The sequence below is a fragment of the Epinephelus lanceolatus genome, chromosome 4, assembly GCF_041903045.1.
Source record: "Epinephelus lanceolatus isolate andai-2023 chromosome 4, ASM4190304v1, whole genome shotgun sequence".
NCBI lineage: Eukaryota > Metazoa > Chordata > Actinopteri > Perciformes > Serranidae > Epinephelus > Epinephelus lanceolatus.
Window position 1 is genome coordinate 4,178,796 of NC_135737.1, and position 17,978 is coordinate 4,196,773.

The 17,978-nt window shown below is 40.7% G+C and overlaps 1 protein-coding gene across 9 annotated transcripts in view; it reads left to right on the plus strand.

Moving 5' to 3' along the window:
• Positions 1 to 17,978, plus strand: part of LOC117259695 (protocadherin Fat 3) — a 391,086-nt gene that overhangs the window by 281,831 nt on the left and 91,277 nt on the right. For 5 of the 9 annotated variants that reach the window (XM_033631309.2, XM_033631312.2, XM_033631313.2 and 2 more), the window contains one exon: positions 8,779 to 8,918. In XM_033631309.2, coding sequence (XP_033487200.2) covers positions 8,779 to 8,918 — 140 coding nt within the window. Of the gene's footprint in view, positions 1 to 8,775; positions 8,919 to 17,978 lie in introns of all 9 variants that reach the window. The other 4 variants (XM_033631307.2, XM_033631315.2, XM_033631310.2 and 1 more) reach the window with 1 other exon arrangement.

Genomic DNA, 17,978 nt, shown 5'->3' on the forward strand with positions numbered 1-17,978 from the left:
TGGCTGTCTGACGCTGCTGCTCTCTTCTGCCATGGCGAATTGAGTAAACTCTCATTACACCTTCGCGTGGTGCATTTAAGGGCGAGGAGAGGGGCTCATTTGATTGGTGTGATGTGTGTATAACCCACTCCACGCCTTTTCTCCTCCCTCTTTCCGACTTGCGCAGGTAGGAAGGACGGAGATGGGAAAGAGGAGTAGCTGCGCCAGCGTGCACGGTGTGCCAAACTTGCAAAATCCGCCTGGCCACACCCAGTTGGCGAAGCACAGGTGCACTGCGCCCCCGCCTCACCCGGTCTGCGAAACTAGAGCCCAATGTAACATTACCAGCCTCTCTTTCGTCATCTTTTCTTGAATGTACTGTAGGAAGCGACATAGAGCAAACTGTACCCAGCATTCTGTTTGGTGATGTAAAGCCCAGTTCAGACCAATGAGTTGCGATGAGATGAAAGCATTTTAGAATGTTGCAGAGAAAAGTTGCAGCAGTGTGAACTGGCCGGTCTGAGTTTGACTCATGCTGGCTAATGGTGTCACCTGCAGCTCAGCTGTTTAAATTGCTTACAGGTGGTTTTAGAATGTAAGGCATGTTTCAACAGTTAATTGGCTTGTAGTGAAGTCTGCTGGTCAAGACAAAATGATTGTAGATGGCTTGTTTGCTTGCTGCTGCAGGTGCGCCGATTCAGTATGTTGAATTGGGGTGGCGACAGCGGAGCCCATCAGTGAATGAAATCACTCTGATTGGCAGTTCAGCTCAGCACATGAGATGAGAAGAAGAAGTGAGGAAAGTAGACAAACAGCTAAAGTTGCAAGAGAGTGAGAAACTTGTTCCATAAGGTCAGATTACTCTTCTTTAGCCAGTGAGCTTAAGCAGAAACGTTTCCTGATGGGCTGTGTTATTGTTCACTGGTGCACGGTAAATTTTCTCTGTTCTTTCAAAATTGGATTGTGTTGTTAATATGCTAACTGGCTAACAGGCATTAAGACGCTCATCTGGTTTCTGTTTTTGAATGATGATTACAGACTACAGCCGTCTGCTGGTGTGGAGAGTTGTTTCCTCTCACGCAGATGCAGAATCTACATGCTGGTTGAATGTTGGCTGTAGTCTTTGCAGTGTGGCCTTTTTAGGCTGAGACACAGTGACGTCAGGCGAGGCAGTGGGGGGCCTTTGTCGCTGCCAGTTCTTTGAATTTGGTTGGGTGTGTCTGTGCCTTAAAATGTAAATGGACTTAGTAGCCTAACTGAGAAATGTTAAAAAGAGCAATATATGACAGCTTAAGTGTGCAGTGACTTTGCCACGAGCTTGTGCTGTAACAAGGGGAAGATAAAAATGAGCAAAAGAAAGCCTTTAAGGGTTTAGAATGTGGTTTCTGTTTTATTTTCTTTTTGTTTAGGTATAAGAATAATAAATCACTCTCAGGTGATATTAAAAAAATGGTTCTATAGAGAAAAGCCTTGCTTCGTGTCTTGGCATTTTAGTATCTGCCTCATTCTTTATTTTCTCACGTCAGTCTGAGACTGGATTCTAATTCGCTGGACAAGAACGTTTGAAAGAAGGCAGAAAATATTGTCACTTAAAAAACTCCAGTCCAGAGTCAGCAGGGTGAAAGAGCTTAACTCTGTGATCACACTGAATTATTTCTTCTTTGTCTCTGCTTTCTGTCACTGAAGTTCAACAGCAGGGTGAGGTGAGACTTCACGATGCTTTGTGGTGAGACAAGTATCCAGTTGAGCCAATGAATATAAACCTGGCTTTAGACAGGCAGTGGAAACCAATTTTAGAACAGAGCAGAGGGTTTTTTGCTTCCCCCATTTAGTGGAGTGTTGGATTTTCTCTCTCTGTAATTTGACGTCAGCAGAGGTAGGACTCTGCCAAACCTTCATATTCTTTATGTCCTAAAGGAGAATGTTTAGGTTGGATTAGACATGGCTGTTTGAAGCTGTCCATCATTAATATTTTTGGTGCACACAGCAAACAGCGCAGCCCATGTTACCGTACATACTGCAAACTCACTAACTTCAAAAAAACAAAACAAAAAAAAAACACATATATTTTTCCACATGTACTTTTCTCTGTCTGTTTGAATACTGTTGTGCTCACTAGGGTTTTCTCATATCTAGGTAAATAATTAGCCAAAGCAGTCCCAGTCCTTCTGACAGTTGAGAAGACAAACTTATTCTTCCTGGGGAACAGCCCAGTCACTAGAATAAAATATTGGCATTGTACCTTTTTTTACAAACAATAGATATGTTACATTTCTAAGTTTCAAACATATCATATAAATATTTTAATCAGGAGAGACTTGTTTTTATGGTAAAAGAATATTTATCAACATGTGAACGCATGAATAAGAATGTGGAAAGTCTTTGGCGATTAGACCCCGTAGAGATGGTTTGATTTAAGGAGGGTGATGAATCCATAGTCGAATAGGGAACCCCCCGGGGTCTAGACGCTGGTGGTGGTAGAGGTGGTGAAGATGAGATGAGAGGAAGATGGAGAATTGCTGATGATCTGGATGAGTGGAGGAATGAGTCTTTGAGAGCTTGTCCTGGACCCCTGGATACGATGGATAGAAGTGAATGGGCTGGAGGAGGGTGCAAAGATTCTGCCTAAAATCATGGCTGGCATCAGCAAAAGAGAGAGCAGATTTAAAATTTTGCAGTGGCATCCTGATTGGCTGAGAAATCATGGCAAAGTGTGATTGGATAACTAGAGGAGTGAACCCCCATTGTCAGCTGATTAGAGGGAGTAGTGAGAGTGGGATGGAGAGAAATGTGAAAGGATGAGCACAAAGAAGGTCTTCCTGATTGAACTTACGCTGAGCTTCATTTCTAAAGTGACGTAGTATATGAACTTTGTAATCAGGGGTTGAAGGGGATGATGAGTGGTGTGACGCCTGGGGGAGACGCCTGGGAAAGGGGGAAAGGGAAAGTCCTGTTTTGTGACACACCCAACCTGCCTCCTTACAGATCACTTGGGACTGCTTCTTACTCCTGTCAGCATTTGTCACGTTATCACAGCCTTCCAAAGTCTGTGGATTATGCATTTAGTGGCTCACAATTACATGGAATATGTACAAATTTGGATACGTTACTTTACGTGGAGACTTTATGTCTCATTTTGAACCAGAGAGTTTTTTCCTTAAAACATAGCAAAACAATTGGTTGTTGAGGACTTCCTTATGATTGTGTACTGTATTCTGAAAATAAAAACTTTAATAGTCCAAAATAACTTAGCTCCAAGGATTACAAATCCATGATTAGATCTTGTGTCTTTGTTTTTAATATTTGCAGGTATTTCCAGTAGGGAATACTAAAGGTTTAGAACATGAGGGTGCCACATCTGTTGAGTTTTCTGGCAGTTCAACACATGGGTAGAGAATTTAACTGAAAGGTTTAAGATTTAGGGTGAATCATTTTATCTCAACCTGAACCTGCTGTAATTAATGATTCAAAGGGATGCTGATTCAGTAAACAGATTTAATACAGTATTCACATCCAATAAAATGCTATTAAACCCCTAACCTTATTGTGAACATTCAAGTCACTCATTGAGATACAATAGTACTGGTAGCATACAACTGGAGTACTATAGACCTGGGGACATTCCTTCATTTTTCATAACTGCTTATCTTGTTAAGCGGGGTACACACATAAGGATTTTATAAATCCTAAGAGATTTTTTATCTGTGAGAGACCCTACACATGAAGATAAAAAATCATGGATTGAACAGTTTTGATTGTACTGTGTGTGGTGTGCTCCGATATTCTCAACACAGCACACCACACACGTATCGATTCTCTTTATATGAGGCTCAGGAATCTACATATCATCCCCCTCCACAGCCCTCTTCTCTAAACACACACACACACACACACACACAAACAAGTATAAGTGCTGGCTAGTGCTACCAATGCCAGCCGTGAGCTTGCTAGTTGCCAAGTGAGGTAGGGATTTGGAATAGCGTTTGATGGAACAGGGAGATTCAACTGTGTGGACGTATAGCTAGCAAGCTAGCTTTCTAGCTGGTTTAATGTTAGGTACTATGATTACACCACTGGCTGGAACAAGATTAGCTGTTAGCTAGCTAGCTAGCTGATAACTCCATGGCACTGGCAATTTCTTGCCAACTCTTGTCCTTGTCGTTCTTGTTGTGATACGACTTGGCGGAGACATTATATAAACACTCGTGGGTTTCCCACAGCTCTACGAGCTGGTCCTCCATTTCCGACGTCCACCTGACTTTGTGCTTTGGGTCGGCCATGCTTACTTCTTTATTTACTATGTCTGCTTCCGTGTTCCTCAGTCAGCTTGCTTCTTGATTGGCTACATTCCGTTTCACGTCACAATTCATGGAGTCAGGACTCTGGAGTCCTCGGCTTTCCCCACGTAAATATTGAACAAGTTTAATATTTACGATTGTCGGCCCCGACCCTTTTTCCGAGCAGATTATCGGGACAAATTGACTCTTAACACACCTCACACCACAGGATAATCTTATAGGATAATCTTATGAGACATAAGATAATCGGGCGTTTGCCATCCTTGGTCGGGAAGGGGGAAAATCGGGACAAAATCAGCCCGATTATCTTTATGTGTGTACCCCGCTTTAGGGGTTGCAAGGGATGTGGAGCCTATCCCAGCTGATTTTGGGTAAGAGGTGGGGTACACCCTGGACAGGTCACCAGACTATCACAGGTCTGACACATAAAGACAGCAAAACATTCATGCTCACATTCACACCTACAGGCAATTTAGAGTCATTTAGTGTCATTTAGAGTAATTTAGAATTTAGTGTCTTTGGACTGTGGGAGGAAGCCAGAGTACCTGGCTAAAACCCATGCTGACATAGGGAGAACATGCATACTCTGCACAGAGGGGCTTCACCCACTTGCTGTGAGTCAACAGTGCTAACTCCCCTCTTGTCAGTCTACAACAACTGAAGGAGTGTCTTGATTGAGTGTACAGCTTCGGTCCAGTGGATTATTCATTTTGTCTTGACATTGAATAGATGAGACCAGATTACACCATTGATCTGGCAATCGAAGTTTTCACCCATCAGATGCTTCATCTGTGAGCAGTGGAAGTGTAAGGGGCTGGCCCAGGAGTGTGTTTTTACAGCTGTTTCAGCTGAGCTTCTTTATTGCGTTACTGTGATCGAAGAGATGGGCTGAAATATCACTGAACTGGGAGGAAGCTGAGCTGTGGGCTTCTTTAAATGGGCTCAACAAACAGACAGAGGACATGAAGGCACGTGTTGCAGGGCTTACACACAAACCACACACACATAAATGCACACACAGAAAGCCTTGGCTGAGTGGTGGCGGGCTGAGGTCTTAGCTGATGCTGTGCTGAGGTCATGGATTTATTAGACAGAGACGCCACCGAGGAATCCCTTTGAGTCTGCCACATACACACACACACACACACACAGTCATGATCACAGACACACACCAACATAGACATCCATTCAGGCACATAGACAACAGATCATGGCTGACTGTTTTTTTCTACAGCATACACAGAACAGCCAGTCCAGCACAGATTAAATGAAGCTTTTAATTTAGTGTGGGTGGTGAGATGAGAATTAAGATGTTTGCATGGTAACCACCACAGCTCCACCCACAGAGCAGCTTTATCTCTTCCTCCAGAGTCACTGTGGTAGGAGAATCTATCCTCATAACAAGATGGATCCCTACTTAAAATATCAAATTACTCAGTACATTTCTTACAGAGCTTCCACACAGGGATGCTACAAAGGTGCCATATTGACCATTACAAGCAGTCAGCTGGGCTTTTGTCCACTAATGGCTTTATGTCATAACGGATCCCGCTTTGTTTCTCGTTGAGGCTTTATGAGCATGCAACCAAAGATGCATATATAAAAATGTATTATATTTTATTATATATTTTCAAACTGGTAGAAAAGATTTCTGCACACTGAGCTTTCGGTCTATCAGACCTTTATCAGAGCATACACGAGGCAACAATGGACAGGCAGGTAAAAGTAACCAATCTCAGTCTAATCACTGGTATGCAACACATCTATTCACAACCCTGCTCCACCCCCTGGCAGATGTAGTTTTCAAGTACTGAATGGAGAACTGTTAGGCATACATATGGAAGCCATACTTGTCTTGTCATACAAACTAGAATACAAAAAAGGGATGGAACACAGTGAATACAGGAAAACATATAGTTTTACAAAGCACTTTAAAACAGTATCAAACAATTACAATTTCATCACATAGTAAATAGGCCTTTGAGAGGCCATGATTAATCAGAGATCCCCAAATCTATAAAACACAATTCAAAACAGAGTGGAAGAAAGGGCTATGAAAGGGTATTAGGAGAGAACCATCATTAATCATAGACCCCAAATTCTATGTAAAATGGAAAAACACCTTAGATTACAGCATAACACTAATATCAAAATCATTATTAAAGCCTGTAGGCTGAAGTGCATCTAAAGGGTCAATCCAGAAAAGCTCCATTTGACATATCTTTCTTTCTGTATCTTCTCCCCTTGGCAATATACTATTTAGATAGATGTATAATAGAATAGATATGGAGAGAGAGTTGTAAATAATAAGGGGATAGTCAGCGTTGCGACACAGTTGTAGGGGATTTGAATGGTAAAACAAAAGGGGTGTAACAGTTCACAAAATTCACTGTTTAGTTTGATATAACACAGTGTCACGGTTCAGTATTGTATATGTTTTTGATACAGCAAAAAAGTAGAAATGCCAGAGAAATTTTCTTGATTTTAAAATTTTAAATGTATCAAAACTAACACAATTTGGGCTTTTTTTGTGTAAAGCAGGAATTATGGTCTGGCTCTTTCAGTCTGATAAATACATAAATAAACATCTCAGTTGAACACAAGCTAGACAGCTGCCACTAACGTGCCTTTCAGTCTCTCTGGCTGAATTGGCTGCCAGCAGTTACTGGCCACTGCTGTGGGTGTGCGCTTTGTGCTAATGTTTACTGCTGTTAGCTGCCGAATAAGAGGCTATAGGAACATAGGGGCTCTCATTTCCTGGTTCGGAGGATGTGTGTGCCGTGACTGTGAGTGCTGCTGGCTTAGCTGCTAAGGGGAGTTTGTGGCCATGCTTGGGCTTGTGCTTCGGCTCGGGGGTCGTGTATGTTAATTTGCTACTGGGTTAGTTGCTAAGGGGAGTCTGTGGCTGTGTGGTGGCTTGTTCTTTGGCTTAGTGTATTTTTATCCACCATTCTCTCTCACCGTTGCGCCTAGAATTCACAGCGAAACCAAAGTGGCTCCAAACACCAGACCTGTAGGTTATCAGTGAATCTTCTATTTCTGGTCTGGTAATGGTGTTACTAACCATCTTGCAATGAGCTAGCTGAGCATAGCTGCCTCCCAGTGTGTCTCACTGGAGTAGAATGTTCTGGTTTGGGGGGTGGGAGGGGGAGACAGCATGTTGCCTATTCCGTCGTGTGGGCTGTCTTGTTGAGAATATTATATTAAACACAGTTTAAACTGTAGATTTTATTTTCCAAATATAATAGGATAGTTCAATGTATTGCTCAGTTTGTAATGTGTACTGAACCAAAAGCCTCATATGGAACGGTTCAATGCAAATACATGTATTGTTACACCTCTATAAAACGCCCAACATGCTAAAGCACATTTTCAGCATCCCTCTCTTTCTCCCCACTGCTTTTAAGAGCCTTTAGATACAAAAGCAGAACTGGACACATTGCAGACATTGTCAGTGTGTGAATGGAAACACACTGAACAAAATAACGCACAGTACGACATCACCCAGATGTGCAGGTCACCAGTACCCTTTATAACGTAGCCTATACTGAAATGGAAAGACACAAAAATCTATTTTTTTTCTGTTGACACGCTGGTGGAAGTGGAGTGGCGTGGATCAGTGTGGACAATTTATTTTGGGTGGTAAACATTATGTGACAGTGTGAATGTAGTAATATTAATATTAATATTGTTACTTTATAAAATGAAACGTTACCCCCAATGCTGCTGGTTTCCCCTTTGACATTTAATTAGTGGGCTGAGAGGATCTTTTGGCCCTCACGGTGCTAATGCTGTAATAAATGCCACCTGATCATACGCACACAAACATAGGAAACATATGTTGAACCTGTACATGCCATATGTTTCAAATGTATTTACTATGTGCACAGTGCAGACAGTAATAGGAACACACACACACACACACACACACACACACACACACACACAGAGGGTTTGTGTTGTTCAAGCAGCTTGCATGGCCAATGCTCATGCTTCATTCTGTTGCTGTGATCTTGTGCTTTTGACTGTCAGTTTGCAGGAGTGTGTAGATATGGTGTGTGTGTGTGTGTGGGGGGGGGGGGGGGGGGGGGGGGGGATTAACCCTGTCAGCAGCCATCCCTCCCTCATCTATACCATCACACATTTTAAGGAAAACCAATAAGGGGTATGAGGAGCATATGTATGTAAGGGGCATATGTGCAGCAGTGGTCTCCAGTCATGTGCTGTTCAGTGTGCTGTTCAACTGGCCTGACTGAGAGTTTACAGGCTGTATGCAAAAGAGCAAATTATAACTATATCTGTCATATTTAGATAAATGTTAGGACATTTCAGCACATGGTTGCACATGAATGAAAACCATTTGTCCATGAATAAAACTGTCTGGTTTATGTGTGTGTGATTCACATATTCATCATAGCTTGGTGTGTTTTCAGAGTATGTCTGTATGATTGACACTGCGTGCATCTTCCTTCTCCTATCTGACCGTTCTCCTGTGGAGCAGGTGGAAACAGCGACAGTGTGTTTGACGTTGAGAAGGCTGTGGGCACCATTATCATCGCCAAGCCTCTGGATGCTGAACAGCGCTCCTTCTACAACCTAACGGTGCAGGCCACAGACAGCACCAACACTGCATACACACAGGTACAGCATCATCTCTATTTCATTAACCGTTCATTGTTTGATGGTTTACAGTTCTACCTTGGAACTGATTTTGGAGTAACTTCAAATTCTTATGCACCAACTGCCAGAGAGCAATATTATGTGCCCATGTGGGTTTGTAGAGGAGCGGAATTGGTGGCTTATACAGTGCCCTGCAGACATATTAACCCAATTTTGGTCCCTCATTCAAGAATGCTGATCAATTGAGAAAAAAGTTCTGCACGTTATCTCTAGGTTAACTAAATCAGCTACAGTGCACTGTTTGCACTCTCCCTGGTAGTGTTGTGTGTCACAGAGCTCCACATAAACACTTGCCAATGCAAGTTAACTCTGTGTTCAGGCAAGTGGAATGCCTCAAGTGAAAATAAATGTGATGTCCACTGTGATTATCTGAAAATAAACTTTGCACTGTAAAGCTGAGAACATCCAGCTGAGCTGCGTCTCACCATTAAGCGCTGAACGGGATTGATGAGAAAAATATGACATACTTGTTTTGGGATTCACTGGAACACAGATGATTTGTCATTTGTGTAGATCTTAACTGGTCATGTAAAAGTTTCTCCTTTGGGTCTTGCCATCTGTAATGGTGGCTTAGACCGCATGTTCTTTGTTCACCAAACATAGGACAGCACTCATCTGTCCACCAGTCCACCAGTCTTGAAACTTGTTGGACACTACTGCCATAGTGACAAGTGACCCTGTGATGTCACAAGCCAAAGTTTCTGCTCTCCATCAGGCTCTCTGCTGCTTTTTCTCCTGAGCCACTGATAGGCTCTCTACTCCTAAACCTATGAAGAGGTAAGACATCACACAGGAGGGCCTGGTACGCCCTTCCCCCGTTCTCTCACTCATGCTCAAAGCAGGAGCTGTGGCTTTGCTCTGAATGTGGCCTGCTCCCAGCAGACACAGATCCTGAAGACCAGAAGTTAGTGTGCCAAACACAAGGTGTTCAACTAACTTTCCAGGGACAAGGAGAGCCAAGTTGAGTTTGCACCCAAACGTCTAACTCTGCAAGGACACTGAGCAAGTCTCCTCGGATCTACACCTTTGGAACAAGGACACAGCAAGGACTGCATCTGGAACCACAGCTCTTTCCAGCCTATTACTACTGGCTAACAAAAGCACGCCACAGCATCTCTTTTTCCCTCCATCCATTCAAGGATTGGTAATGCAACAAGTGGGCATAGCATTATTACAGTTGTACAGGTTAAGCAAGACTGCTTAACTTTGTCAATTGTGATTTAATGCTGTTCATTGAGTTATTTTTGTAGTTAGGTGATGTTAGTTGCTTATGCTTTACACAGACAGAGTCTTGCATGCAACTTAACATCCTCTATACAGACCCAGACCTTTTGCAGCACGTCGCATACACATACGCTCACTTACAGATTGGCTTTTAACATAACAACAACCCAAAGAGGAGACTTGCTTCATCTCCTTTGTCTTTGTCCTGACTGACCACATGGTCAGACAAAACCTTCCCCAATCTGAAGCCACCTCTGCTATGTCAAAAACTCCAAAATCCCTGAGCCTTTGCTGTTGATACTGTAATTTTGGTTATGGTTATTAATTTAGTTATTCATCAAAATTCCAAATTGATAGTTTAGTAAACTTTATAAGACTGATATCATCAACTGGCTATCATGTTTCCCTTTTTGAGAATGCTGCCCCACGAGGTGATTTAAGGTAAATTAAGTCACACTGTTTAACATTATTAATAATAATTATTAATAATAATTAATTATTTCTGATAGCCATTTTGATACTTTAATTGGAGATCTGTTACAAGATCAGGTCCCAACAAATGCTGCCCGGCATCAAGGCTTAGATCACAACACTGGACACTATAGAAGTTAACTTTGGGGTTGACAATGTCATGTACAACATAACATTACTATTGTAAAATATATCTGTAACACTGCATGCGAGAGAGAGACTTACTTTTTTTAGCCCAGAGGCTAACATTAGCCATCATGCCACTCCAACAAGGGCTTTCCTTTCAAAAGCTTTGTAAAGCAGCTTTGAACTGCAGTGTCTTTTTGGACACTGGACACACAGTAAAAAGAATCCATAATGTTAAATCCGAAACTGAATGTCTTCTGTGAATATCTATCTCTTTTTCTGATTAAAGAGTTGAACAATGTTTAACTTTTTGTAAAAAGCTGCATTTGTCATTGTCACCAGCTGTCCAATTATAGTGGAGAAGTGGCGTGACAAATATCACAAAGACCAGCCGTCATATCGGACAGCTACAACTGCTGAGCAACAGCTGTCATTTTAGGCTCAGAAAAGAAATGCTTTAGTGGACACACGCCCTTATTAAAGTAGCACCAGCTATTGTCCGACCAATGAGAACTGGGTCAGACTCAACCACAAGGTGGTAGCCCTACAAATCAAAAAAATGAGAAAATTGGGACACTCAACACCCTATTATTGGGGCTGCAGAGTGTTAAGAGCTCGCCCCAGAAAATCGCGATCTTGCAATCGCAATAATTAACGCAACGAAAGTCCACAATATTTGCGGGGGCTTGCAATTTTTCAAAAGTCCCGCGATTTCTCTGCGTTTTTCCGCACGACCGGAAGTCGTCACGCATGCAACGTCATTTGAAACGTCATCAGATGCGTCATCAAATGCGCTAATGACATTGCAGTATGGAGAAACGCTCTGTATTGACATAAGAACTTGCACTGTTTAAATGCATGTGTTGAATGTATTAAAATGTGATTACAGATGTAGCTTACATGTTGTTTTACAGTCACATTGTGTGGTTTGAGAGCTACAATATTCACTCAGGATTTTTTGTCCATGTTTTGAAACTAATTAAATAAAACCAAAGAAGAGAACTATAAATAAACATTTGCAGCTATTTTTGTAACATTCAGTATGATTATTATAGCAAGTGATTACATGACTTATTTTTTTGGAGATAGTCATTTAAAAAAAAAAAAAGTTCTCATTTTGTCATTAGCCGCAATTTTTGTCATTTACCGCAATTTCCCACAAAAAATCACATAAAAATGCCGCAATTTTTATTGCTTTTTTTTGACAAAGATGGCTGCAAATTCAAGGTTTTTTTGCCGCGAGATCCTGGAGGGACTGACTGTATATTCTATAGGGATTATTTATGTTGTAGTTTTAGGAATATCCAACATCAAGGTTTTAGAAAATGCATCCATACAACACTTCAACTATCATAAGGATAACCAAGACAAGATACAAGAGCAGTCAGAAAATCATTCGAACACACTTTCCTGAGTGATATCACAATCCTGCCTACTATGTAGTGCGTATTAATTTAGCTGAATGTAGGCATTTGCCATAGAGATTGACAGTAGGCTCTGTTCTGAAACTATACATATAACATATAATATGCTCTCTGTTAATATTGTCTACACTATTCCATGTTTCTCCCTTCTAATGTGGACCCTCATGGGGATTAAGAAAAGGAGTTGAAAATATGTAATAGCGTAACAAGCAGAAAGGGTTCCTCAGATTAGTTTCAGTGCAACACATGGGCTCGTGTACTGTATGCTCACTTCCAGCTGCTGTCAAAAATACTGTTTCAGTAAAATCAGGAAAGAAGAATTTAGATTAGATTTTAAGATGGGTTGGATGGGATTGTTGGAAATAGGGTTACTGTGGGATATGAGAAGACACACTGTACATAGACACAAATACACAGACACACAAACACATGTTCACATACACAGCATATGATATTAGCATTTTTATAGAGCGTGAGCAATTGTTGTGACATGAGGAATGAGTGAGATGCCTATTACCAGCCTGCCCTTAATTGTATGTAACTGTATGTATCGTATGTGTAACTTTAAGTATCATATTTCCAGGCTGGTGTCTTCTAGAATGAAATTGGTTTCTTTTACAGAAATAGACTTTCCTTTCTGCTGCATTGTAAAACGATGCTTGTTGAGGCAACTTTTTATCAGTTTTTGACTATTGAGATATTTTATACGTGCACGCCTCTGCTGCAACTTTGAAGCCCCTGGACTCTTTTTCAATCTGCTTTAAGATTCATCACTGGAGAAAGTTATGACACCCATCACTGTGACCTGTATACTAAGTTTGGGTGGCCCTCTTTCAGTGTGAGACAGGAAAGACACTGGGTTTTATTTATTTATAAAGCTCTTACCGGTCTTTTACTTACTAACATTACCTCAACACTTTTGTGTAATGTGGGCTCTTATCAAACTCGGTCCAGTGATTGGATTACGCTGCAGGTGCCAGCTGTTTTTACCAAACTTGGAAAATCCAGTTTTTCATATTGTCCACCTGCAACGTGGAACAACATGCAGAACCATTTAAAGCTTTCCTCATTTTTATCCTTAGGACAATTTAAATCTTTAACTCTATCACATTTTACTTCTAGATGTTCCTGTTTTACCTGATTAATGGTTCTACATTTTTACTGTTTTTATTCATCATTGCTGCTTTTATTTCTTTCCTTTTACGTTTTTACTTGTGGCTTTTATTGTTTTTACTTTTTGTTGCCACTTTTATATAAGTTTCTCTTTGGCTTTTCTATGTCTAAGTGCTTTTATTTTTTTTACTCAGCTACATTGTAAATGAGATCTCTACCTCAGTGTATTTCCGAGTTAAAATAAAGGAAATAATAATAACTTATGATAATAATAATAATATTAACTTATAATAATAATTATAATTATAATAATAATGATTATAATAATAATTATAATTGTGTAATAATTGGTATCCCATGATCCCATGAAACCGTTATATTTTCTGAGATGGTTATAGTACCATGAAAATATCATTGCAACCCTAGTAATGGCATAGCAGCAAGAATATGTATTGCATTGTTGTGTTTGTATCACATTGTAAATTACATTAAAAAAAAGAGAGAGACAACCGCTTGCTCTGTATAATTAAATGTAGATCAAAACCCTGTGTGGGGTGCTCATGGAGAATGCAAAACAACAGGATACACAGGAAGGCAATCCAGGCACTCTAACAATATGTAGGAAAACGAGGAAGGAAGTATTAAAAAGCCCTTATTGTAGTAAGTAAAGTAACTTACAGAACTGATCAAGATTGGGTCTCTAATTGATAGGGATGATAAATATCTCAAAGATGATTATAATACCTCAGACAAACTATATAACATACATGCCACCTCTGGCGTTTCCTCCCTCTGTCCTTGCTAGATTTAACAGTACCATGAGTAACTGTTTATGGGCGGGTAAGAAGCCCACTTTCAGTAAAAAGAAATTGTATGCATCTGTGAAGGAGGGTGGTCTGGGATGCCCAAGAATTGATTGGTACCATTATGCCTTTTCACTCAGTCACTTATCAAAATTAAATCTGTCAAAGACCTGTGGTCCTGCTTGGGTTGCAATTGAAAAGAGACTGGAGGAGCCCTTCTCGATGCAAGCTTTCCTTCCTCAGTTAGGAGGGGATATACCTCAAAGAAACCCTGTGTTGACATTTGCTTGAGCCAGCTGGAGAAGAGCTCATCAGATATTTAACATAAATCCCTATTATACCAGAGGATCATCAATTTGGTATAATAAGTCAATAAGAATTAATAAAAAAATCTATCATGTGGGAAAACTGGGTAAGAGCAGGAAGACCTTTATGATTGAAAAAAAAAACCATCTACTCTCCTTTGACAGTTGGTTTCTAAATTTAACATATCCAGGAAGGAATTTTTGGAAGTTTCTTTAAATAAAGAGTTGTATAACAACAGCAGATAGAAAAAAAAATACTGCCCCTGTTACTTGCATTCAGGAGCTATGGTGAACAAGCTGGAAGCATAGAGGGGGGACATCTAGGTTTTATAACAAGCTCAGAAAATGTCAGTCCCCAAGCTATGAGGGTGTTAAGCATACATGGGAAAAGGATCTTGGAATATCTATAGACGGGGAAGTTTGGAAGCAGTACAAGTCTTGATACTCCATAGCCCAAGACATGCAGACATAATTAATCTCATTTAGAATAATAAATAGGAATTATTGGGAACCATCAAAAATGTCAAAGCTGGGGCTTAGGAAGGAACATAGCTGTTGGAGATGCAACAAAGAAAGGGGCATGTTAGTCCATGACTTCTGGTCAGCTGTTGTGAAATGTAATAACAATATACTGGAAACAGACCTCATTGAGGGTCCAGCATTATGTATACTTGGCATCTTACCAGTGGAGACAAACCTGTCCTCAAAAGTATGTTCCTGGGTGAAACTAGACCTCATCACAGGGAACACGATAGTGCTGAGACATTGGAAGTCAAAAGACAGAAACAGCCTCAAAGAATGGAGTGATGAGCTGGCGAGGATAGCTTCTTTTGAGCAGCTTACTCATAAAGTTAATAATAGTGTAAAGGTTTTCAGAAATATTTGAGGTCCCTATCCGGAGATGTTCAGTAAAGATTATTAACGTGTCCAAGGATATATAGGTCATGTCCTTGCTCTGTGTGCTTCAATGTCTTTATGCAAAGTGGAAGAACATAACAAACAATATGATGTGGTGTAAATGGCTGTAATGTAAATTACCCGCCAGCCTGTGTGACACACTGCCAAAAAGAATGTACATGTCCTTTTCTTTTTTCCTTATTTCTTCCTTTAAAGGTTAATTTTCATCAATCCAAATACCAAAGTACAGTGACCCTTAAATCAGTGAAAACAGGAGGGATTTTTCATGTTGTTGTCTAACAGTTGCTTTATTATAATTCGAACTTCAAACCATTTTTAATGGAATTAGGCGTAAAAAGATTAAAAAAAAAAAAAAGATTAAAATGAGATTTTCCGTTCAGTTGCATTTTTTTTTCAATACTGTAGATACGCAAATGCAAATGGTATGATAACCGTCAGTTTTTATACCACAGCATATCTAAAACCAGTGTACCAGTGCAACCCTAGCCATTACAGTATTTAAGGTAAGAGAAGCCTATATTGATCCCCAGAGGGAAATTTCTGGCTCAGCTCAGTTCCCCTGTACTACAGAACTACAGAGGCAGTCTTGCTGCAGCCTGACATCTGTTTCATCCTATTCCATACCTCTTTTGTGCTGCTCTGTCCCATCTTGGCCTCAGTCTTCCCCCTGTAGCTGTTCTTGGCCTCTCTCAGTTTCCTCTTTAGCTCCTTTTGGACAGGCCAGAGTTCCTTACAATCCCTTGCAATAAAAGCCCACTTCTGCCTGCAGGGAAGGTCTTTGATCTCTTTATTAATCTATGGTTTGTTTGGGAAGCAGCAGACCTTGTCAGAGGGTACAACGTTGTCCTCACAGAAACAGATGTTATCTGTTATGCAGTGAGAGAGACCCTCAGCATCATCCATGTAGTCCTCCTGGACCAGTTCCCAGTCTGTGACATGGAAATACTCCTGGAGGGTCTCCTCAGTGTCCTTAGACCAGACCTTCACAGTCCTTGTGCTGGCCATCTGTTGCCTCACCAATGGCTTGTAGTTGGCTTCAAGGTGTATCAGGTTGTGGTCATGTTCTCTGAGAGGGGGGAGGGGAAAAGTGCTTTCTGCCCCCTTCACATCAGCCCTTTTTTTACACAGCAATACAGCAATATTGCTGCAATGAAGATCCTTCATTAGTGCAGCTTTGCTTATTTGCACAGGACCAAAATACACCAGCAAAATGCCACCCAACTGTGTGATTTTGTATAGCATACCAGCATTCCAGAAGCAAAAGAGGTGTGGAGGGAGTGATGTATAACACAACAGTGTCTCCCCAGTATGCAGACATTTATTGCTGTTCTTCTTCTTTGAGTTTGCTGCTAACTAGCTTAAAAAATGCCCAGATGGAACTGTTGATAGGAGCACCATTCTCTGCAGTTGTGACCATTGTCTCCAAAATCCAGCAGCTCTACTATGACAAATTAGCCAAAATTAATTTTAATTGGACATTTTTAAATGCTTTCATAGCTAAAATTGATGCATGCTATTAATGTAGATCAGTAAATCACAGAGCATGTAATTAATTAGATTCTTTTTTTTAATCGCTTGACAGCCCTTAAAAAACCCCACAAAGTTTAAATGACACCTCTACGACACAGTCACAACTTCCTTAAGTAAAATCTCCACAAAAAATTAAACTGGAGATGATCTCATCCTCTGCTCGGACGGTAAGGAGTTCCCAGATCTCATTGTCTCCCCAGTATGCAGACATTTTCCATTGCTGTTCTTCTTTGAGTTTGCTGCTAACTGCTTTTTAAATCTCGCAGTGCTGGGTCGCACATATGAGCTGTCAAAATGTCACACCCATCCTGTCTTGCTGGGTCACACTTTTTACACAGATGTTGATTTGGTGTTGCTACTACCAACGCTGTGGTTAAAGGTAGAACAACTCTGTCTTTCTGTGTAAATCCCATCTATACAGAACAGCAAGGCAGACTAACAGTGCAATATTCCCACCTTGAGCAGGCAGTGTAAAGGGGCTATTGACATATGAGATGTTCAGGATTTTTTCCCCTTGTTGCACAGTTTACATATAATTTCAAGTTTGCCAGGACAGGAGACAGGGAGACATAATTGAAATCCCCACTGATTTTTATGAGGGCACTGGGATGTTGTCTGAAGTCTTGCAGTGATGGTGTAGGTGATGTCATTTGCACACGCTGCTAGAGAAGATGGTGGAATGTCACCAATCACAACAATAATGTGCGAGAACTCCAGGGCAGATAGTAAAGTCACAATCATACCTCCATCAGTTCAATATCAGAAGTGCTAATGCATTCCTTAAGGTAAATGTTCCAAATTGCACCACTGATGGTATTTTCATGTTAACTGCAAAATAGCATTTCTTTCAGTGGTAAAAACCTGGATTTATAAGGTAAAATACAGAATCAAACTCCAAGCATAACTGTTAAATCAGCAGTACTAATATCATTTCACAGTCATAGTAGAAAAAATTCTACCATAATCATGACAGTGAAATTCTACCAACCACATCTACCAGTTTTTACTATAAAATCCACAGCTCTTATTTTTAGAGACATAGTTGGCAAGACCTCCTCCTCTCCTCTGACTGCTCAGTTTTCCTGTCTGCCCCTACTAGCACGAAGC